This window comes from Xyrauchen texanus, chromosome 23, assembly GCF_025860055.1.
Source record: "Xyrauchen texanus isolate HMW12.3.18 chromosome 23, RBS_HiC_50CHRs, whole genome shotgun sequence".
In the NCBI taxonomy this organism is placed as follows: Eukaryota; Metazoa; Chordata; class Actinopteri; order Cypriniformes; family Catostomidae; genus Xyrauchen; species Xyrauchen texanus.
In genome coordinates, this window is record NC_068298.1 from 2,273,935 (window position 1) to 2,292,240 (window position 18,306).

Here is an 18,306-nt window from a genome sequence, read left to right on the forward strand (position 1 = left end):
TAGCAGATATCTGCTTATTCTCATCGTTAGCTTGTTCAGCTGCTTTATCTGTGGGACATGTTTGTTTAGTATGTCCATGCTTTCCGCTGTCAAACATCTCATTGAATCAGTGCTTATAAAGATAGTGTAAGCCTTCCCCAATAGTCAATTTCACCACAACATTCAAGACCTGATATTCAGTGCTCAATATCATGAAAAAGTGTCTATTGAAAGACATAATGTGTTTCAGATCTGGATTTTTTAAAACCCAGATGAATGATTTTCATTGAGCCCACAGTTTTTCCATAGCGCACAAGAATGCACTTAAGCATCACATTTGGTGTGAACGCTGAAACATTTGAAAGAATAATTTTTTTAAAGGGTTATACAGTGGTAACACTGGAATGGAAACATCATTCATAAACTAAATGATTCACAATATCGACCTCTTTCAAAAATAAAATAAAAACAACAGCTTTATTCATCATTGATGCTGATAAGATGTTTCGTGCAGCAATTTATTTCGGACTGCTGTCAAGCAGTTTTCTACTGACACTGAATCCTCAGGCTAAAGCAACACAATTCTGTCTTAATTTCATTACATTCTATCCAATTACATTTCTAAAAAATTAAGTTTACTTAATCAATTTGAGTTAGGACTACATGAATACTTTAGCATTGAAACTGGGGAGGTGATTTCCATTTCCCAGCATGCTTTGCATGTGACTGGATGGGGTAAACAAATGTTGAATTTAAGTGTTATTTTTGTGCATTTTTGAGTAAGATAAGAATAGAAGTAGATTTGTTAATGGTTAATGCTGTGTTATATTGGCATTAAAAAGGATTGATTATTAGGCTGGAGTTTTGGGGGTTACCATTGTGGTGAAGATTGGCGCTTGTTCTTAGGTTGAGGATGGACTTGCACCTTTGGTTATGTTTGATTTGAGGGCTGCTTTGCTCTATAAGCAATTACTTTCCTCAATTTAATTTGGTTCATTTAACTTTTTTTTGTGTGCATGCTGGGTGGTTAGAGTTTTAAACCCATATGAGTTTGGACCCATAACCTCCTCCCATGAACCTCAAAAACGATTCACCAACACTTAAACTACTGCCTAACAAATGTTAAATACAGGGGGAAATAAGCGGATAAAGCAAAAAGGAAAGTTTAGAAAACTCGCCCAAACGCCGTTACTCATGCACTCCCATGTTCCACCAGTTCCACCACTCCGCACGTGTGCACATATCTGAATAACTGAAAAATCAAATCACTAAATTTATTCATAAAAAAAATTAAATGAACAAGGATGGTGTAAATTTGAATACAAATGTAATCAACCATAAAATCAAAAAAAGCAGCCTGTAGCAATCTAGGTATCTCAGCGAGTATTGATGCTGACTGTCACACCTGGAGTCGCGAGTTCGAATCCTAGGGCGTGCTGAGTGACTCCAGTCAGGTTTCCTAAGCAACCAAATTGGCCCGGTTGCTAGGGAGGGTAGAGTCACATGGGGTAACCTAATCGTGGTCATTGTGAATAAATGTGGTTCTCGCTCTCGTTGGGGCGTGTGGTGAGCTGTGTGTGGATGCCACGGAGAATAGCGTGAAGCCTCCACATGCACTATGTTTCCGCAGTAACGCGCTCAACAAGTCACGTGATAAGATGCGGAGGCCACCTTGCCCCGAACTAGCGGTAGAAATCTCCGAAGGGCAAGAAGTACAGCCAACAACTCTAGGCAATTGATGTGCCAGCGGAGCGGGGGCCCTTACCGATGGCCCGCGGCTGCGTGCTCATTGCACACGGCGCCCCAACCCTGCTTGGAAGCGTCTGAGTTGACCAGAACGCCTCAGGACACCTGCTACAAGGGGACTCCTGCCCGAACAGAGGTATGTCCAGGGTTTGAAAGTATGGCGGCAGGCGGGGGTGATAAACACACGGTGTGTGCTGCGGTGCCATGCTCGTCTCGGGACTCGAGTCTGGAGCCAGTGATGAAGCGGTCTCATATGCATCAACCCCAGCAGCGCGATCCACCCAGATTGAGGCGAGTCACTACTCCACCATGAGGACTTAGAGCGTATTGGGCATTCCAAATTGGAGAGAAAATAAATAATTAAAAAAAATTAAAACAGCCTGTAAAATCTAGTTGAAAAAGAAAGGCGAGTTTGTCACAGAGTTTGTCACAGACTGCAAACATCAAATCTGAAACATAATGAACCAAACAATACAGACTAAATTACAACTATACAAACAAACAATTAGAGTAAGCAACAACATCTCACCAATAGCTTGAAATTGAACAATCAATAAATCTAAATCAGTTCTGGGATTTGTGGAATCATTTGAGCACAATAAAACAATTAAATTGACAAATCCAAAATGGAGAAATCTGGAAAAACACATTTTGAAAACTTGTATAAAGAAATACCACCAAAACAACTAAAGGTGAATTATAATCAGGTCAAACAACGTCTACAAATATATGAAAACACATTAAAAAGTAATCAAAATCCACTTGACTTATTACACATGACGAATTGATTAAAAAAAATGTAAGAGCAGACAGCATCCTACAGTAGGAGAAAGGCTGAAACAGCACTCCTGACCTACAGATGACTGTGCTCAAATGATTCAACCTTGTACTTAGTTCAGGCTGTTTCCCTGACATCTGGAGCCAAGGACTTATTACCCCAATTCACAAGAGTGGGGACAACTTGGACCTCTAATCAGAGGCATTTGTGTGAGTAGTAATCTGGGGAAGTAATTTAGTAGTATTGTATATAATTGTAAACTTCCTTTACACAGTATTGAACTCGCTTAGCGGTGCAGTTGGGACAGTCTACAGCCCCTGGACTCACTCTGCAAGACAAAGACATCAAGTATTTGCTCTATGCAGATGACCTGGTGCTGCTGTCACCCACCCCACAGGGACAACAGCAACATCTGGACCTGCTGGAGAACTACTGCCAGAACTGGGCCCTGGCAGTCAACCTGAAGAAGACAAACATTATGATCTTTCAGAAAAAGCCCTTGTTGACAGGAACACAGACACCAGTTCTCTCTAGGCAGCACCGTCCTAGGGCACACAATGCAGTACACTTACCTTGGGCTGATTATCACTGCATCAGGGAGCTTCAGTAAAGCGGTGAATGCACTTAAAATAAAAGCTCGAAGAGCTCTATACGCTATTAAGAAAAGTTCTATAATATTGAATTACCAATTCCAATCGATGGTTTCGATATTGATAGTGTCGCAGAATCGCTACATATTAAAGTGATACAAACCCAAGAACTGACCCCGGATAAAAGTCCCCTCAGTCAGCTGGTTCTGAGACTCACTAACCCGGTTAACACTAAAGGTGCGTACACACTGCCAGCGACATCGCGCGCGACAGCGACTCCATCCCATTCATTTTCAATGAGAGCGCAGCGACTTCCGGCGACACGAGCTGTCGCGACCGTTGGCGACTAGATGTGGGCGTGTCCAGCAACGCGACAAAGTTGAGACAAGTTCAACTATATTCAAATGAAGAGTGACTAATGGAAGCGACAGCCAATAGGAGAGAAGACGGGAGAGCTCACGTGATCCTTCTCTCTCTCTCAGCTCCTGCAGTAACGGAAAGATGGATGACAGGCTAATTCTTGCTGTTAGCAATTTTCCAGCCGGTGGTACTCGCCTTGCTGACTCCGAGATTGAATGGTTTTGTGGACCCAGACAGACCGGCGTTTGCGTTTTCGCCCGCAGATAAACAGCCGCTATGGCAAACAGCACGCCTTGTTTCTCGTTCATCTTTGATATGACGCATTTCATGTACTGATTCCATTTATATTTAGTCTTTTCCCTCCAAAATGTTTGTTTTTAGCGCCAAGAAAAGCGATTTGCTATCAAGCGCAATGGAATGACATCTGTGAATGTCATTTATAAATGTTACTAGGCAACCAGTAATGGGAACGCCCACTAGCGACTTCACCGCCAGCCACTGGCGACCTGCAGCGACAAAGTCACTGGCAGTGTGTACGCAGCTTAACCAAGTACCGGCTCAGCGGACACAGTCTAGCCATTGAGAGAGGCAGACACAGAAAAACATGGTTGAGGTCGAGGCAGAGGTGCACTTTCTCCTTCACTATCCAAACTTCAAAGAAACAAGGGACATGTACATGAATGCATTTACAAACAGCATAAACAACTTTACAACCACGACAGAACAAGAACATATAATGTATGTGTATACGGTATGTTGACATGTTATTGAGCTTCAGTTTTATGTTAACTCATATGTCATGTTGTTTAACTTTTGCTATTGATTCATATGACTGATTGGGTGAATCTCAGGAAAACAGGTCACTTTTCACCACAAAATTAAAAAAATGTCATTAAGACAATGCTTAATTTTAGGTCCATTGAGATTTGCATGACAAAAACCAAAAACAATTTTTTTTATTACTGTATAATCTTTCTTGATGTTCTTGACAGGTTTTGTGAGATTCACACTCTAGCTTTGATGCACATATATATATATATATATTATAAATAAATATTATAGTTCCATGAAGATTTATATTTTAACCTTATTTCCCCCCCAAAAATGGTAATTTTCATTATCGTATATGGATGTTACTCAATAATGATTTTCATTAGATTCCCAATATCTAGTTTTATTAATTCTGTATTTATTTAATTAAATATAATAAAAAATACAAATCACAGAAATACAATTATTAAATTTGTACATCTTACTGTAAATTATATCAAATACAACAAACATTGCCATGATGTATTAAAATTTAACAATTAATAAATAAATAATATACTATTTTAACTTTTATTATAATTTATATATATATATATATATATTCTTTTTTTACCCATTGCAGCAATAAGAATGATCTGTTTCTTACTTGCATTATGGTAATAAGTATTTAATAAGTGGAAAATGTGCTTAATTATGCTGAAAATTTCCCAATGCAAAACAATCTTAATGGTCCAAAAATAGGCTTCATTTTATTTTAGGCAAAATACAATTTAATTTCTTATACCTTTCTTGTGACTTTTTTGTGAATAATGACTTGGACACGTTTCTTGAGAGACTCGCCCTGTAGTTTTGACGCGTCACGTCCTTGATTACACCGGGGCGTTCTGGTTTTGACGCGTGGCGTCGATTGCAGATAGAGAGAGAGAGAGAGAGAGAGAGAGAGAGAGAGAGAGGGAGGCGGAGTCCCGGTGTACCGTGTGAGCGGAGACGCTCCCCGTTCCATTCCACGGATCGGTTTCTCCCGGTGTCGTGCTCAGTGCTGCAGCCACGAAAATCTGTGGAAACTCACTCTCCCGTTTCTCGGATACTTTACGGTCCCACGGAGGCGCCATCCGAAACCTCCTCAACTCTTCCCTCCCCCCCACCCCCAGTCACCCGTTCGTTTCGCCACCGGGAACCGAGAGCAGCCCCGTCCCGAGGTAAATGACGCGAATTATAAATAATGTCTGTGTTATAAGCTAATTAAACGAGACTGCAGTGATGCGCGCGCTCAAGGTGATAAGCGCGGGAAGCGCGAGCTGTTTGTGGCGAAGCGCGGGAAACTCGTGCAGTTTTATTTCGCCGTCAGTCGCCTCAGGATTTTCTCCTCAGGAATTATTAATCATATCAGACGGACATATTAATCGGATTTACAATCCAATTTTAACCCGCCACCTGCTTGTACCGCTCCGGAGTTGTTTATTGGGTGATTACACTGACAGACAGTGGTATTTTGAGTGATTTATATTTAGTCCGTGTTTAAATAAGTCCTCAAAAGCTCTAAAGCTGCTTATTGTCGAGGTGTCTGTACCTCAGATGTCCTCTTTCTGTCTGTCTCTCTCTTAGATGATGTTGAGTCTCGGACTGTTCGTGTCTCTGGCGGCTTTGTCGGTGTCCGTTACCGGTAGCAGTTACGGGAACCCTCTGGACAGTGAGAAGTGGATGAGCTTCGTGTCCCAGTACGACAAGAGCAAATACTGGAACAAATTCCGCGACGTGAGTTCTCCACCACATTGATTCCTTCTGCTGGGGTCCTATGGAGTTATATATGTGCCACAATTCTGCACAAACAAGATTATATTTTGAGCGCTCAAAAAATTTTCTGCATGCACAAGATGATATTTTGAGCACACAAATAATGTTCTGAACACGCAAGATGATGTCTTGAGGGCACAAAAAGTTATTTTGCACTTGCAAGATTATATTTTGAGCACACAAATAATGTTCTACATGCACAAGATGATGCTTTGAGCGCACAACAATTTTCTGCACTCGCAAGATGATATTTTGAATGTGCAAAAAGTTATTTTGCACACTCAAGATTATATTTTGAGTGCACACATTTATTTTGCATGTGCTGGATGGTATTTTGAGCACACAAATAATGTTTTGCACATGCAAGATGATATTTTGAGTGCACAAATTTATTTAGCATGCGCTGGATGGTATTTTGAGCACACAAATAATGTTCTGCACGTGCAAGATGATATTTTGTGCGCATATTTTGCACGTGCTTGAACTCTATTGTAAAGCAATGAAAAGATAAATTAATTTTGAGCAAACAAAAATCAATTTTGTGCCTGAATAAAGTTTATTTCAATGTTAATTTGCTCAGAATTTTTACATTTTGCTATCTCCTCCTACACGTTGTGCTTGCAAAATAAATTTTTGCATGTTCAAAATATCATCTTGCGCACGCAGAATTTTTTTTGTACGTTCGAAATATAATTTTTTGCATGCAGAATTGTGGCACAAGTATAACTCCATTGGGTCCGGACTCTGTCATGTAATATGTGTGTGTGTATGTGTGTGAGACAGGTTTAGTGTAGGGGCCAAATGTCACCAAGGCTGTTGTAATCATAAATAGCTTGATGGTAGATCAATAGATATAGAATAGAAGTCGTTATATAGCGTCATAATATAGTCATCATACACTCACCTAAAGGATTATTAGGAACACCTGTTCAATTTCTCATTAATGAAATTATCTAATCAACCAATCACATGGCAGTTGCTTCAATGCATTTAGGGGTGTGGTCCTGGTCAAGACAATCTCCTGAACTCCAAACTGAATGTCAGAATGGGAAAGAAAGGTGATTTAAGCAATTTTGAGCATGGCATGGTTGTTGGTGCCAGACGGGCGGTCTGAGTATTTCACAATCTGCTCAGTTACTGGGATTTTCACACACAACCATTTCTAGGGTTTACAAAGAATGGTGTGAAAAGGAAAAACATCCAGTATGCGGCAGTCCTGTGGGCTGAAAATGCCTTGTTGATGCTAGAGGTCAGAGGAGAATGGGCCGACTGATTCAAGCTGATAGAAGAGCAACTTTGCCTGAAATAACCACTCGCTACAACCGAGGTATGCAGCAAAGCATTTGTGAAGCCACAACACGCACAACCTTGAGGCGGATGGGCTACAACAGCAGAAGACCCCACCGGGTACCACTCATCTCCACTACAAATAGGAAAAAGAGGCTACAATTTGCAAGAGCTCACCAAAATTGGACAGTTGAAGACTGTAAAAATGTTGCCTGGTCTGATGAGTCTCGATTTCTGTTGAGACATTCAGATGGTAGAGTCAGAATTTGGCGTAAACAGAATGAGAACATGGATCCATCATGCCTTGTTACCACTGTGCAGGCTGGTGGTGGTGGTGTAATGGTGTGGGGGATGTTTTCTTGGCACACTTTAGGCCCCTTAGTGCCAATTGGGCATCGCTTAAATGCCACGGCCTACCTGAGCATTGTTTCTGACCATGTCCATCCCTTTATGGCCACCATGTACCCATCCTCTGATGGCTACTTCCAGCAGGATAATGCACCATGTCACAAAGCTCGAATCATTTCAAATTGGTTTCTTGAACATGACAATGAGTTCACTGTACTAAAATGGCCCCCACAGTCACCAGATCTCAACCCAATAGAGCATCTTTGGGATGTGGTGGAACGGGAGCTTCGTGCCCTGGATGTGCATCCCACAAATCTCCATCAACTGCAAGATGCTATCCTATCAATATGGGCCAACATTTCTAAAGAATGCTTTCAGCACCTTGTTGAATCAATGCCACGTAGAATTAAGGCAGTTCTGAAGGCGAAAGGGGGTCAAACACAGTATCAGTATGTGTTCCTAATAATCCTTTAGGTGAGTGTATATAGGAAATTAAAACAAACACGTTTTGTAAACCTTATTGGGACAAAATGTCCCGCAAAACCTGACTGAACATCCTTGTGTTGAGGCAATAATGCAGGGGCGTAGATTCCGGAGGGGATGGGGGGAGGTACCCCCATTATTAATACCATAATCAATGGAAACATGTAAATGCTTCACACTGCAACCTCCTAATGTTCAAGGCAAATCTACACCATTGCAATAGTCATTTTATTGGCCAAATAATGTCTAAAAGTTTGAAATGTCAAAAGGTGTATTTAGGGTTGTTGGAGTCTATTGTAAAATATTATTATCTAATACTTACGGATACACGCTTGTGTGTTTGTGGTTGCATCCCACCCAACTCACACAGTGTACTATGAGTACACAGAGGATGCACTTCTTCATATGTCGAAACGGAGAGTGGAATGATTGAAACTTCATTTTGAATTTGTTTGTATTTTTATTAAATGTTCCTTCCTTCAACGCAGTACTGAGAAAAGATCACCATGCTATTTTTTTGACAAGTTTACTGAGGGAATAAACGTTGGACACTTCATGCACCCAGTGCTCGCGGCTTGCCGTACGTAGCGGAAAAGGGGCGGAGTTACCTGCCTGCATTGCATGTCTGACAAAACATCTACAAATAATGGACAATGTAGCAACGAGCGAAACTTAAGGTGTGAGTTGAATGCTTTACCATCAGGGCCACCGCTGGGCAAATTGATGTTCTACACAGAGTTCCAGGTGGGCGGGGGGCGGGATAGGGGTTCGCGTGATATGAGCGTGAATCGATCATTTGTGTTCCGCAACTGCTTTTGGGTCCTTGAATAATGTATAACGTGCGAGGAAGGGCAGCTGGTGGACTTTCTGGTGCCCTCATAGGGTAAGATGGTGCCCCCTAGGGAGTTGGTGCTCTACGCAGACTGCGTAGTACGCGTGTAGGGAGTGGCGTTACTGTTTACCATCACCCCACGCTGTGTGAATATGTTTATTATTTGAGATATACTATTACGGTGGTTTTACAAGGGAAGCGGTGGACGCAGGCTTTGCATGCGATCCATTCACACGAGAAGCGTTGCGAAACGCACCAGTAGAAGTGCAACAATGCCCCCTACTACTTCTGCTCTGATACTGGGTCTCTGACGTGATTACTGTAAATATTGTAATAGTTTTCATGTAAGTTATTGCACATAGATCAAATGGCACTTATTTATACAAATATTGTAATAATAAATTTTTTAATGAATGTAAAATTATATAAATGTTAAATAGCTAAATAATATAATTGTAAGTATTGAAGGCGTCTTGCCATCTGTTTTACATTTATCAAATAAATGGCATCTTAAACTTCACTCAAGCCAGAGTGTCTTCCCGATAGAACAACGGATTGCTTTAGTAAACTGATGCAAAACACAAAACTATTGGATGCCGTGAACTACATGTTGCGCAGCCACAATAATCTTACATTATGTACTTTTGAAGCACATCACTGAGCTCGGGATGCACATAAGTGGTGTCGTGCCCTAGACTGGACTCTCTCTATATACCACCTATTTTTCCTATTTTAGGGCTGCTTTAGCATCCATATATCCCCCAGAAATACGTTCACTAACACATTTAATTGTACTATGATATGCAGGTTAACTGTAATTTTTTCTCAGACGGTAATCTAACCATCAAAAACTCACACTGTGTCATCCCTATTCATCAGTGCATGTTTTTGAGTTAACATTGCCCACAAGCCCTTGCAATACAAAAGTATTTGCAATGTTTCCACTTTTTCAGGTGTACAAAAATGGTAAAGAATGTAAGGCCAAATCAGCCACTCCAGTTTTTAAATGCGTACATTTTAAAGTTGTGCAACAAGGTGGTTTGTGGTTGCAAGATGCAATTTGATGACATTAAAACTTGGCCATAATAACCACCATAGATATCAAGGCTGACACGTATCCCCCATCCATCCATCTTTAACCGTTTATCCGAAGTCGGGTCACGGGGGCAGCAGCTCCTCATCCCCCAATAAACGTATCCCCCAATAATCACTTTATTGTTTGACTGATATGGGGTTTGCAATAGTGGTCGACCAATATGGGTTTTTTTAATTGCCGATGCCGAAATCTAGAATGCAGGGTGGCCGATAGGCTGATACAATGACGATATATCACACAATTCAATATAGTAAATAACATAAACATAAAATCAGTGAGATGCATCACGGTTCATCCGGTAGGTCATTTCGGAGGGGTCCATCCTAAGTCCAAGGTTCAGGCGGTGGCATATGAAGTAACCCATGTCTTACAGTTGTAGTTGGCATCAGATCATCCTCTGAAGTCCATTGTGGTGGTGTCCATGGGGATCGAACTAAGCCCACTAAGCTCCAAATTAGGTGTATGTCTGGCTAAATAGATGAGTCTTTAGTCTAGACTTAAACTGTGTGAGTCCCGAACAGTGTTAGGGAGACTATTCCATAGTTTAGGAGCCAAATATGAAAAGGATCTTGTCCCAATATTGCCATCCTGCCTTAATACATACTTAGAAATATGCTACATACTTTTTTGCTTAGAAGTATGTAAATTTGGATGCAGCCCATGTGTTGCGTAATCCGCTCTGAAGAGGTTTAGATCTTGAAATGAAGCACCTGTCCATAAGTATGTTCAGCAGGAGGCGAAATGAAGAGTCTCTTCATGCCTCTCCATCGCTATCTCTCTTTCACTCTGCATCTGTCTCTCCTCTCATTCTTTATCTCTCTCCCACTCTTTGTGTCAGTAATTTTTTTGTGTTAATGAGAGGTGGTAATATGAATGCTGATGCACCAAGAATTGATTTGAAAAGGAAGGTGACAAGGACATTAGCATATAAAGGAAGACACACACACACACACACCCACACAAATTTTTCTTTGGCTTAGGAATGTGAAAATACCCCAGACTTTTATTATTTTTATAAAAAGCTAAAGTACATTTTTACATTTTATGAAGACAATAGAAGTGCCTGTGCAAATGGTGGTTGCCATGGCGTTGCTATACAGACCCTAAGATGTCCTGAGTGGTTTTTAGCAGAGTCCATGTACGAAGGGGAGCCCGCAAGGTTAGCAAATATTGCATAATGCCACGGCCCCTTAGATATTCTACGGGCGGTACACTGGCAAGGAGACCAGTGGCCATTTTCTTTTATGGATGTCTATGGAGGAGATGCTTCAGTGTGCTGAATAAACTGCTTTTGTGAGGAAACTGGTCATCACTTAATGAATTGTCTGCATGTCCACTACTCTTTAACATGCTTTACACTAACTATCCAAGTGTGGAGTTTACTATACGATAAAATTGCTGTTTTATAAAAGAAGGGTAGGTGGGTGGGCGACAGGTAGGTTGCAGTTTACGGCTCTCTTCTTTCATTTGAATGGTATCCCCAAATGGTGACTTACTATTGTAACATGCTAGTTGATTGTTTTGCTTTCTCCTATGGTAAAAACGCAGAGGTTGATATCTCCGTATTGAAGATCTCTGGTTTTTAGTGCATTGCTATGTTCATGCTAGGTTGGTTGCTAAAGCATTGCTGGGTGATTGCTTACTGGCCCAGGCCTCTGATTTTGGTTTCTAGATATGCCTGATTTATTTTTTTTATTAACACCTATTTGGCCATTAAGTAAATCATTCATATTTATTAAAAATGCTAAATCCATTAATTGATTTGTTGTGTGAATTTGTGTAATAACTGCACAATCTCCATTATAGTTTCAGAGTGAAAGCTGACTGGTAGTGTTGAGCCCATGGTTTAAAAGCTTTAAACTGAGAGTTTCCTGAGGATATTACACAGGCAGACATCTTTAAACAACATACATACATTTTTAAAGGCTTTCTGTTCAAGTAAAGATCAAAAAACGGATCTTAGCGGTGGTTTAAAAGGTTGTTGTAAGAACTCTGACCCTCTTGAGTCCGTCAAAAGAAATGCTATATACAGTGTGCATATATATATATATATATCCTTATTTACCCCCTTATGTAGCAATCTGATCTTAGCAGTGGTTGTAAAGGTTGTTGTAAGAAATCTGACCCTCTTGAGACTAGTCCGTCAAAAGAAATGCTATTTACAGTGTGTGTGTGTGGGTGTGTGTGTATATATATATATATATATATATATATATATATATATATATATATATATATATGTGTATCCTTATTCCCCCCCAAATACACCTAATATTACCTCAAAGTCCAGATGGTCCGGTCTGGTCCTCTCCAACATCATAGAATGGAAGTGCTGGCGATGTTGCTCTGGACTGTGGCCAACCTACTGCAGGATGGTCTTCGTAGGCCAGGAGGTTAGCTGCTGGCAGTTTGTTGCACTGAGAGCTGGGCTTCCCCGGACAACAACAGGAGGAGCCTGGTCGCCCGTTGGTCAAGTGGCCAGCCCCAAATCTCAGCAGTGCGCTCGAAGAGCTCGAGGAAAGCTTCTGGGTGATCTTCCCCCCCATCTTCAAGAGTGTGGTTGGGGGCATGGGGGTGTGGTTCTCCGGGGTCGCGGCCAGGACTTTCTCCTGACTTAGGAGGCTCCGGATCGCATGCCGGTCCTCTGCTTGAGCCCGAAGGATCTCGAAGAACTGGCAATCATGATCTTGCCGGACCTCAAGCAGAGATTGTTGGTGGGATTGGTGTAGGCTGGCGAGGGACTTGAGGATCTCTGCCAATGGGGAGGACTCCACGGGCGTACTTCCACCAACTTTGTCCCGGGTTTCGGCACCAGTGTAACAGACTTCACAGTAGGAGATAAAGAGGACACGGGAACCGGGTTTCTCCAGTCACAGGTAAGGCTTCTTAATGGTCAACTTTTCCAATAACTCATTAGCTTCACAATAACTCCTCAGCTACTCCTCAGGGACTTTTGATCTCTGACTCTCTCGCCTTCTGCTGGTGGCTTGGCCCCCATGCTCACTGGTAATAGAGACAGGTGTTCCTTATCGCTTTCTCTCTCTCTCCGGTTGGACGCTCGAACACGCCCCTACTGCCACAGACTGTGATTCATGAAAAGACGTAATTCCATTCAACTTTTAAATGCTCAAATCAAGCATTTGTTATGGTAAAAACTGCTTAATTTATACAGCAGAGATTTTGATCATTTGAAAAGGACTAATTCAGGAGGTGTTAGACAGACTGTATGATTTGATTCGGTGTGATCAGTGTGTGCTTTTTAGTCATTTATAAGAGGACTCAGAGGGCACAATCATATGACAGACCTTGTGTGTGCGTGTGTGTGTGTGTGGTATGAGTCCTCTAGGGTGGCTGTGACTGCCATGTAAATGAGCCTCATTATGGTGGAACCAGGAGAGGACAGAAGTAATCTGGATTTTGTTTTTATGTTTTGATGTTCTTTTGTTCTCCAGTGGATAGGTAGGGTTTTTATTTACCGTTATCATCACAGATCAGGGAGTTTCTCTCTGTCTCTGGTTTCTTTTGACTGTCTGTTTTTTTACCATAATGGTACTGGTCCTCGGCCAGGACATTTTAACCATTCACCAAACCAGCCTGCATCTCCACTGCCTTCAGTGCTGAACAATGATGTAACTAGTGACTACATAACCTGCCCACAAACAAACATGGCCTTGCTTACAAGTCTTACTCTGAGTTGTAAATATAGCATCTTTATACCTTGACGAGATGACTTAGATGTAACAGTCATAGGATATTTTAACATGCTATATAACAAATTAATTTCCAAGTAATCAATTCACACCTTTTGATGTGTTAATGAAATCAATTAGTCAAGTACAGATGGAGAAAGTGAAGTGGCTAGAATAGGGCTTCGGGAACAAATCAATATTCTGATTAATCAAGATCCAGATATCGATTCGTAAAATCTCAAGATTGATATTTTACTCCATGGCAGAGGTTAATTAAACTCAAACCAAAAGCACAAACATAAACACACACATGACGGACATGCCCGTAATTCTCTCTCGCTCTCGAACCTTTATCCCTCGCACGCCCCATCAGGCCGATTGGGGACCGGGCGTGCGACATTCTAGCCCGGCCCCGCCCCCCTCCGCTCCACACTCCTCCCGGCGTTACCTCAGGCCGGGGTGCCACCGGCATGACCTACAACCCCCCCTCTTTCCCTGGGGAGGGGCGTGCTTTGCACCCCATCAGGTCATTCCCGCCTTACTCGAACTGGGAGGAGACAGGAGGGGAAAACAACAACAACAAAAAATAGGCGAGGAAAAAATGCCAACACGGTGCGACAGAGAGAGAGAGAGAGGAGAGAGAGAAGCTCACTCACCGGTTCTCTGATGTACCGTCGCATGGTCCTAGAACACTCATCCACACTCTCAGGCAGACGACAGCTGCTCCTCTCCGGGCGAACCGGAGTCAAATCTCCGACCCTCAGCGGAAAGAACGCCCCTCCACTTTTCTGGCGGCACCTGGGGACATTCCTCCGCTCCAGGCGATCGGGGAGTTACTTCCCTCATCCCCTCGTGGACGGCGGTCTAACCTTGACCCCTCCGCGTTTCTGGGGGACGGCAGGGCACTCCCCCGGCAGCGGCTCCATCACTCCAGGACGTCGGGGAATCCAGTCCCCACTCGCCCCGCAGACGGCGGCCGTTCCCCGCATCTGGGCGGTCGGGCTACTCCGTCACCCGGCAGATGGCAGCGGCACTCCCCTGGGTGGACAGTAGTGTCGAGGACTCTGCGACGTGCATCCCTCCTCCTTCCCGGGTTTTCGGCACCAATGTAAGGGGGTTAAGATGGGCAAGGAGGAGGCGAGAACCGGCTTGTCAATATAAGTGATATTTAATTAAACTCAAAACCAAAACACACAAACATAAACACACATGACGGGCATGCCCGTAATTCTCTCTCTCTTGAACCGTCGTCACCACCGTCGTTAACGTGTGAATGTGGTTTGTTGAAAGATGAGACCTGACACATCTACTGTACATCTACTCCAGATCTTTTTTAATTATTGTATTATTTATGACAGTATATTTAAAATGTAACATTAACATGACCAGCCCATCAGAACCGTTCAGTCGACTAGTCTCGCACATCCCTAGTTCTTACTTTTATTATCGACGTATTACTCATCTGATTGGGAACTTGAAGCAATATGTTTACTCAAATTAATTTGTATTTTGTTGTGGTAGCTATAGTTGTATTGAGAATTGTCAAACTTTAAAATGTAAGCAAATTTATGTAATGGTAAGTAATTTTCTGTCTGTTTGATTTGCTTTCCTTTGTTTGTCTTCAGCCGGCCAATCCCCGCTTTCTCTCTCTCTCTCTCTCTCTCTCTCTCTCTCTCTCTCTCTCTCATTCACACACTTTGACATCCTAACCCTGTGCTCTGTCAACAATCAGCCCCCCAATACACACACGTGCACATGTACGTACATTCACACTCACACACACACATACACATACACACACTCACACACAACCACACACACACACGCATGCACACACTCTCTCGCTCACACGCACATGTACACACACACACACACACACACACACACACACACACACTCTCTCTCACACACACACATACACTTACTCACTCACACAGACACACACTCATACACACACACACACACACACACACATACACACACTCATACACACACACATACACTTACTCACACACACACACACACACACTCTCTCACACACTCACTCTCACACACACACACTCTCTCACACACACATACATACACATACACACACACTCACACACACACACACACACACACGCATGTACGCACGCGCACACACACATACACTCAATCACAGGCACATGTACACACACACAAACACACCTGCTAAATTCAGCTGCTAAATTGCTGGTTGTTACTTTGCCGTCATCAGAAGGGTGACGCATCCGAATCTAGACCTGTATGTGTATGTGTGTGTGTATGTGTGTGTGGGTGTGATATCTCTAGGTTTGTTATTGTATCTTGCTGTGCTTTTTAAAATGTTGTTGCCGTCACCTGTGGAGAGAGTGTGTGGCTGTTTCTATTGATTTGGTAATTCATTAGACTGGGCAGAAAAGCCAAACAGAATTTCTCAGGGAAAATGACTGTAAGAGAGGCAGGTGTGTAAACCCATGGTACTGCTGTGTGTGTGTGTGTGTGTGTGTTGACAGACAGAATTACATTGAGTGCTCACAGCTGGGACTATGATGAATATGTGCTGAGCATGTTCTTTGAGTGTGTTGTATATGGGGAGAATTAGGGGTGGGTGAGATGACCATTTTCATCAACCATGCTTGCAATGCTGATGTCAGATTTCACACTTTAACATGACGAGCGGTGAAGTGAGGCTGTTGTAGGAGGAAGCACCACCGTCTTTCAAATCTGTGGTGTGGGGACATTTTGGTTTTGCTGTTGAGTACAATGCCGAGGAAGCAAAAAATGGTAAACAAAAAAATGACTGTTGTTTTACACGTTGCCTTCTCAAATGGAAACACTTCCAAAATGACGGCACATCTGCGGCACCATCACCCAGCGATCTCACTGTCTGAAAGCAGGACAGCAGGTCATACAGTCATCCAAAAAGCAACAGTGCCTCGCTGATTCCTTCCAGCATACATACTCAAATGGTTCCTAGATACACAAAACAATATCAAAGGCAGTGGGGGTGTGCATTTCCAAAGATTTGCAGCCATTTTCGGTGATTGGAGATGTTGGCTTTCGCCACCTTATGAAAGGGTTCGATCCGCGTTATGGACAGCGCCAAGTTAATTCCTGACCTCCAGGGCTGGACTGGTAATCTGGCATACCGGGCATTTTCCCGGTGGGCCAACACACTTTGGGGCCAATCAGGGGCGGTCTGGCCATCGGGAGATCCGAGCGGGCCGGTGGGCCAGCCGCGAAACATGCCGAATGGGCGGCGATAAGCAGAAAAGGCGCATTATGCAGAACGGACCACAAAACGGAGGTGGTTCTGAGCTGTGCATGCATGTGTGTGCATCTGTATGGGGTAGGTGTAATTATACTAAAGGATCGTTCTCTTTGATACCAAGTGTGCCGCACAAGCCCTCAAAAGTGAAGCCAAAACGTCTCGATCGCCCCCCCGGTGGCTGGTCCTAGTATAGGTCATAAGCCCCGCCTCCCAATGTTATTCAACGGGACGTGAGACCAACTAAACAATTAAATTACACTTCACATATCTTTTTTCCAAAGATAGTTTCTGTCATTTACTGTCGTTTCTATCACGCTGACGTCATTTCAAGTGTTTGTTTTCAAAATAAGTTTGTTTTTAGTTATTTGATGCTATAAAAACGGTGCTGTGACATCATGATTGACAGCTGTGATTGACAGGTTCTCTGAGTGAAGTAGTCACTGAAGCACCAACTGACTTTTGTTCGGGATCTTCGGAGGACTGAGGAGATTGGAGCGTTAAATTTAATATCTAAATTTCTATAATTAATTATTTCACACCGTCATAAGTCAAAGGTCAAAAGTGCAGGGGCGTGTGCTTGCGATTGATTCAGCGAGAGTGAGGGCAGGGCCTTGATTTCGCAGCTTTACTTCCTGCTCACTACTGCGCAGGTCTGGTCCCGAAATCGCAACTGCGCAGACTCAAGTCCCAATATTTCAGCGCCGTATCGGGACACTGGCGGCTTCAGTTCTCACCAATGGAAAAGAGCGAAGGGGCGTCGTACATCTTTTTTTACAGTCTATGTTTGATACACAGGGTCTAGTACAGAATCTTGTGCCCTCCACAGAGGAAAAAAATTATACAATACACTAGGAATGTGTACAAGTGGATTTCTTCTTAACCTCGTACTGTTCTTGTCACCTAAGCATAGAATAACAAAACCAATATGGTTTTGGTCACAGAATTGTAATCTGTGTGATCTCAAAATATATTTGGGAGCATTTGTGCTAGTGCATATAATTGTTGTGGTGCCTGTTTTCATTTCTCTGCAAAACGTTCGCTAATTACTGCATGTGCCTGCTGTGAGTGACCGGGCCACCGTTCTTTAACCAATTAAAATTCATCTTTACATTCTTAACTTTAATGCAGATTTTAGATTGGTTAATATTAGCCGCCAATCACTCGTCACGTGACAGGGAGCTAACTAGCGCGTGAACCGTAAAGAGCTGAAGAGAGAAGATGAAAAGACAACTGAGAGATTTATTTTGTAAGCCGCCTAAAGTTAAAGATAATGTAACTCTTG

General features: G+C 42.7%; 1 protein-coding gene and 1 long non-coding RNA gene across 2 annotated transcripts in view; one reads left to right on the top strand and one right to left on the bottom strand.

Moving 5' to 3' along the window:
• Window positions 1–18,306, bottom strand: part of LOC127663431 (uncharacterized) — a 212,842-nt gene that overhangs the window by 45,273 nt on the left and 149,263 nt on the right. The gene's annotated exons all lie outside the window — the stretch shown is intronic.
• Window positions 5,144–18,306, top strand: part of LOC127663418 (testican-1-like) — a 286,904-nt gene continuing 273,741 nt past the window's right edge. Inside the window, 2 exon segments of the mRNA XM_052155002.1 lie at window positions 5,144–5,423; window positions 5,830–5,979. Of these exon segments, the coding sequence (XP_052010962.1) occupies window positions 5,830–5,979 (150 nt within the window). The 5' untranslated portion in view covers window positions 5,144–5,423.